At 48.6% G+C, this 5,939-nt stretch overlaps 1 protein-coding gene across 1 annotated transcript in view; it reads left to right on the forward strand.

The window, feature by feature from the left end:
- The window catches only part of LOC104461149 (acyl-CoA desaturase-like), a 14,526-nt gene extending 8,604 nt beyond the window's left edge, over positions 1-5,922 (forward strand). The window contains 3 exon segments of the mRNA XM_010072626.1: positions 2,602-2,807; positions 4,085-4,317; positions 5,549-5,922. Of these exon segments, the coding sequence (XP_010070928.1) occupies positions 2,602-2,807; positions 4,085-4,317; positions 5,549-5,748 (639 nt within the window). The 3' untranslated portion in view covers positions 5,749-5,922.
- Positions 5,923-5,939: the final 17 nt, after the last annotated feature.

Genomic DNA, 5,939 nt, shown 5'->3' on the forward strand with positions numbered 1-5,939 from the left:
TAGAGGATATCGCCTCATTGACATGTAATCAGAACAGGGTGGGGATGGTTTTTTCAGCCTTTCTAAAACACAATTCACTTTCCTATTTTCTGTTGGTACTAAACCAGAGTCTTCCATGAGGAAGAGGAAGGACCAAGCTGCTGATTCCAGCTACTGGCCCAGCACTCAGCAAGGGAATGGGATGGGTTGCTGTGTATTGGGTAGGCCCACACAAAGACCATCTTTCACAGGGTTATAGGGCAGAGGGGGAAAGAATTTGCTGAGCTATTGCTGTAGGGGACAGGAATAGACAAAGATGAGAGACAGACAGATATTTAACTCCAATAGGAACTAATCCAAAGTTTTACAGAAAATTCAGTACCATTACCCATGGATTTTTTTTTAGTAGTTACTTGCAATGAGATCAAGATAAAGTTTATTTTCTGTTTATCTCATTCCTTTTAGTGGCAGCAGCTTTAAGATGAGAGCATTAACTTTTAAGGCTACAGAAGACTATGGACTGTTTTATCTGAGGTCCTCCAGAAAATGCCTATTGGATGCTCAGAGACCTGTGGCTTGTGATTTCAGAGAATTTGGGAATTCTACCCCTAGTCAGCACCTCCACTGGCAAGACCAGGGAGCTGCAGCACAGTAGAAGCTCTCTTGGTTATAGCCTGTAGTTGGAAACTCCAAGGGAAGGAGGCATTCTCCTAGGCTTTGCTTGCTGGTCTCAGAAAGACATGATTTTCAGACAAGATTGTGGTTAGAGGTGGTCCCAAAATAGGATCTGTAGAAAAGATATGTGGTAAAGTTTGGGTCAAGATACTGACTTCTCAGCTTTGAGACCCATGATTTGTGTTTGCACGTAGGGTGTGGTGGATGAGGTGGTACCATGCTCTAGCTGCAGCACATGGTCTCTTTCCAAATTTCTACCTCCTGCCTCCAGCAGAAGGATCTCCAGGAGACAGAGAAAGCCTCCCGAGATGTACGAACCCAAGCTGTCTGTCAGCTTTCAGGCTGGGCTTTCTCATGTTATGTGATGCTATGTAGGGTCTGGAATGTGAAGAGACTTTGGGTCACAGGTGAAACATTTCCAGGCTGGGTACTGGTTGAGTTTCTCTGCTTAGAAAGGGAAAGCCACTGGGCCACCCTCTTCTGGGGGAACACTGTGTGTGACCAAGCTCTGGCTAACATCAGTGAGGGCTGGTGATACTTGGAAGTGCTCAGGATTTGGCTGGAAGGAAGGCAGCAGTTTCCAGTATTTGGAAACAAGTGAGAGTTGAATCTTGGCCCATGTCTGTCATTATCTTATTGCATGACCTGCAGGTAAAAAATTTTATCTCAGTTGAAGGACGAGTGGTTACAGCACTTGAGAGGGACCTGAGGAGCTGTGTCTCTGCTACAGGCTCCCTGCTTGGATAAATCACTTGGTAGTTCCAGGCAAGAAATAGGGATGATTAGGCTGCTTCCCTACCTTCAAAGTGTTTTGAGGAAAAGTCTTATGTACTTAGGAGATTAAGGAGCCTCTTGTGTAATACAGGCAATAGAGGCATGCTTGGATCTCTGTTTCATGTTTTCTAGGATGGCGTAATACATGGCTTTAAGAACATTGAAATCTTTGTGTAAAGAAATGAGCACAGACTTATTAAAATCTATTCTTAAAACTGGCCAAAACAATAATTTCTTAATACAAATTATTAAAGCTTTGACATTTTCCAAACTGTATTGATTTTGCAGCTTAAACAGAATGGTTATGGGGCTGAAGGGGGGTATTTCTGATAACTGTAATTGAAATGGTATGTTTATTCTATTTCTAGAGAGGGGTCTTAATTCTAAGACCGCTTGATTTCCAGTTTTAAAAAGTTGAAAAAAATTCACCTCCAAGTTAGACAGGTCTGATTTGTCAGTCCCAGGGAAAGCAAGGCAGGTTGACCCATGGAAAATGTTAGGGTGAAGGGAAGGGGCAGGTTGATCAATCCCAGCTGGCACCATGCAGGGACAGGGACAAGTGACCAACGAGCTAAGCATATCAGGGAGGAGGCACTGACTGGCCAATGAGGGCTGGCTATTGCACGGGTGACCAATCAGAGCCTGTGATGCTGCAGAGGATGTGCAAACCAAAGCCTAAAGTCATCCATTTGAAAAAAAAAAAAAAAAAAAAAAAAAAGAGGGGGGGGAGACACTGGGACAGGGGTGAGACACTGGTACAGGGTTGCCCAGAGAAGTTGTGGATGCCCCATCCCTGGAGGTGTTCAAGGCCAGGCTCGATGAGGCTTTGAGCAGCCTGGTCTAGAGGGAGGTGTCCCTGCCCATGGCAGGGGGGTTGGAACTTGATGATCTTCAAGGTCCTTTCCAACCCAAACCATTCTATGATTCTATGATTCTGTGATAAAAGGCAGCCCACCAAAGAAGCAGATTGCAAATAAAATTGAAGTGGCTGAGCAAAGAAGACCCAACCTTTGTTTTAAAAGCCAAAAACCCCAAACCCTGATGAAAGATAAAATGAGTGATATGAGTTCAGGTCAATGGGATTTGGGTATCTAAATGTTTTAGGCCCTTTTGTTAACTTTAAGGGAACATATCCAGTCCTAGCCCTAAGTCTCCACTCCTGTTGCCTTGCAGAATGACATCTACGAGTGGGTCCGGGACCACCGTATCCATCACAAGTTCTCTGAGACAGATGCAGACCCACACAATGCCAAGCGGGGCTTCTTCTTCTCCCACATCGGGTGGCTGCTGGTGCGCAAGCACCCAGACGTCATAGAGAAGGGCCAGAAGCTGGACCTGAGTGACATGAAGGCTGACAAAGTGGTGATGTTCCAGCGGAGGTGAGCTGTGGGGTCAGCCCCAGTGCAAAGCCATGTGGGATGGAACAGGGACTCTGCAAAGGGGCTGGGGACCCCAAGCGCCTTTGATGAAGCATGAGGGGATTGAGGGCATCATGTGAGAAATGTTAGTCTTCAGTCTGCCTGAGGCTTTGCTGTGAGACGAACTGTGAGAAATCAGTTCTGCCTCTCCAATAGGAAGTATTTAGGAGCTAGTGCTACCTCCAGCCCTCCCATGCACCTTTCTCGCCCACCTACCCTGTAGCATCTTGCTAGCAGCAGGTGAGCTTCCCACCACAGAGCACCTCCATGCCTGCCAGCCCACAGCCCAGCTGCTGCTTTGACTGGCCCAGAGACCACCTGCAGGTGCCTCCAGGCCGTCATTGGAGATATGGTACACCTTCCAGACCATGCCTCTGCCCCCCTCCATCAGCCTCCTGGAAACAGTGTGGTGAAAGAGGAGTTGAAAATGGGGACATGAGAGAGACAGTCACTAGAAAGGTCAGTCTTGATTCTCTAGTGCCTCTTAGATGGAGTATCTCTCAGCTGTCTGGGGCTATACTGGGACTGATAGCCAGTGGAGGCAAGCCTGTTAGGGCTGCAGTGATGGAGGACTGAACCCATAATAACCACCCTCACCCATGAGGTCCCTAGCTCAGTTCCAGATGAAACAAGCAAAGTTTATGTCTCTTCTCCTTTATACGCCTGGAATTTTTCTTGTGGGTCATCAGAGTGGTTTAGCTTCCTGTACTCCCATCTCTCCAATGTGAGAGATCCCACATGCTCATCTTTTTGATGGGGCAAGCATCCCTTGCTTACCCTTGTTGGTAGGGTGTACTCCTAGGCAGGGTCAAGTCCGCAAAGAAGAGTTGCAGCACTGGGCCAAAGCTGGAGAAGGGACATTCTGTGGGACTCTGCAAGTCTGGGGTTGCCTTTATGGGGACCAACATACCTGCAAAGCAGATGGAAGAAGAGGCCAAAAGCAGCAGTTGGTGTCTGGACTCATGTTGATGAGGACATTGCTTTGTGCACATATGAGACTGGGACAGGGAGAACAGGAGTTTAGTCTGAGTCTTCTCCCTGGTGATAAGACTTGGGAGTCTCCAGGAATGGCTTCTGCCCAACCAGGGCAAGCAATGCAGGGCTCAGAGGTGAGGTATTTCTGCACTTGATTTTCCCTGTATAGCTGAGCTTGAATCTTACAAAGGGAGGACTGAACCAAGCCTTCCTTGTCCTGCCACTGCCACTGAGCACTTTCCTCTTGGTCCCTTCCTTTCCAGATACTACAAGCCATCGGTGGTGTTGCTGTGCTTCACGCTGCCCACTGTAGTGCCCTGGTACTTCTGGGATGAATCCATCGTCATCAGCTTCTTCATTCCAGCCATCCTGCGCTATGCCATAGGGCTCAATGCCACTTGGCTAGTGAACAGTGCTGCTCACATGTTCGGCAACCGGCCGTATGATCAGCACATCAACCCACGGGAGAACCCCCTGGTCAGCCTGGGGGCCCTAGGTATGTTCAGCATCCATGTCTTTTGCTGCAGGTAGTCTGTAGAGCAGGGGCTACCCCTTGGGGCTGCAGATGCTTCTAAGAATTTATGTGAATCCAGGTGTCCCCATTTCCCCCTGCACCCTCTCCCCTCCAGCCTTTGCCTCTGGGGGTGTTTCCCAGGCTGTCCAGTGAGTACATAAGGGCAGTGGGGTTATCAGCTGCCACCAGCCTCTCTCCAGGCTGGAAAGGACTCTGCTACACTTCGCACCTCCTTATCTCAATAGCAATATCCTGTTCACCCTGCTGGAACATCTCTGCCCTGTTCACCAGACTCAAAAATGTGTGCTGCAGTGTCTGCTTATCTGTCTTAGATTTGTCAACTTGAAAAGCAGCAGATGCACATTTGGACATGTTCTCAGGGCAGCTGGTGATTTTGGGGGTATTTGAGGATGAGGGAAGGCAGATCAGCTCATGTGTTTTCTGGACATTTTGGGGACCTAGGAAAGTACATCCCAGGGTCAGCATTTGCCCTCGTCTGTTCTCCCAAGCCCAAATCTTCATCTGGTTTGCATCATTGTGAGTCACTGGGGCTGCACTGATTTCCAAGACTGAAGGATCTGTTCCTGGATTTTTGGTAGGGAGGGATTTGAACTGTAGAGACTCACGGGGTGGGAGCAGGAGTCCAGCTGCTGTCACTGAAGGGGTGAGCACTGAAGCCAGCATTGACGGTGTCCGGAGCAGAGGGTGGCTGACTGGGGTAGATTGCTGAGTACAAGTCTGTCTGCATTATTCCCATCTGGAAATGCCCTTTGGATTTTGGCATTAGGACTGCCAGTGTTGTAGGAGTATTGATTGACTTGGCTTGTTGGGGACTTGCTGCAGGTCTAGCTGGTAGCTCAACCAATACTAGAAGATTTCTTGTGGTGGCAGAGAAAAAGCCGTTAGGATTCCCTTGGTGTTTTGGTGCAGTCTGTGGGCCAGAGCCTTTCTCAGTTCCTCACCACATGCACATTTTCCTCTAAAGCACCATAGGTCTTCTGTGATTGTCATTGCCTCATTTGGGCCAGCCTGGGCATGCTGGACCATGCCCAAATGAGATGGGGTAGATTGTAGAGAGGTGAAATGGGGCTGAGAAGAGAGAGGAGCCTGGACTCAATCCAGACCATGTTCTGGGAATGTGTTGCTTTGGGCCAAGAGAAAGAGGCCATCACCTAGAGCTCTGCAACATCCTCTCCATGGTCGTGTTTTGCAGGAGAAGGCTTCCACAACTACCACCATACCTTCCCCTACGACTACTCCACGAGTGAGTTTGGCTGGCGCTTCAACCTAACCACAGCCTTCATTGACCTCATGTGCTTCCTGGGGCTGGCCAGCGATCGCAAGAAGGTCTCCAAGGAGGTCATCCTGGCTCGGAAAATGCGCACTGGAGATGGGAGTCACAAGAGTGGCTGAGTTCCTGCTCCCATTTACACAAACATCCACACCTCTCCTTCCTCCTTTTTTCTCCCTTTCTCCCTTCCTGACCCCTCCAAACACGCTGGACAAAGGTTTAATGTTCTGTTTACTAACTACTGAATAATGCTATCAGTTTGCTTTAGATAATGGTAATGAGTTTTAACCCCCTCCCCCACACCCTTCCTCCC

This window comes from Pterocles gutturalis, unplaced genomic scaffold (assembly GCF_000699245.1).
Source record: "Pterocles gutturalis isolate BGI_N339 unplaced genomic scaffold, ASM69924v1 scaffold19682, whole genome shotgun sequence".
Taxonomy (NCBI): Eukaryota; Metazoa; Chordata; class Aves; order Pterocliformes; family Pteroclidae; genus Pterocles; species Pterocles gutturalis.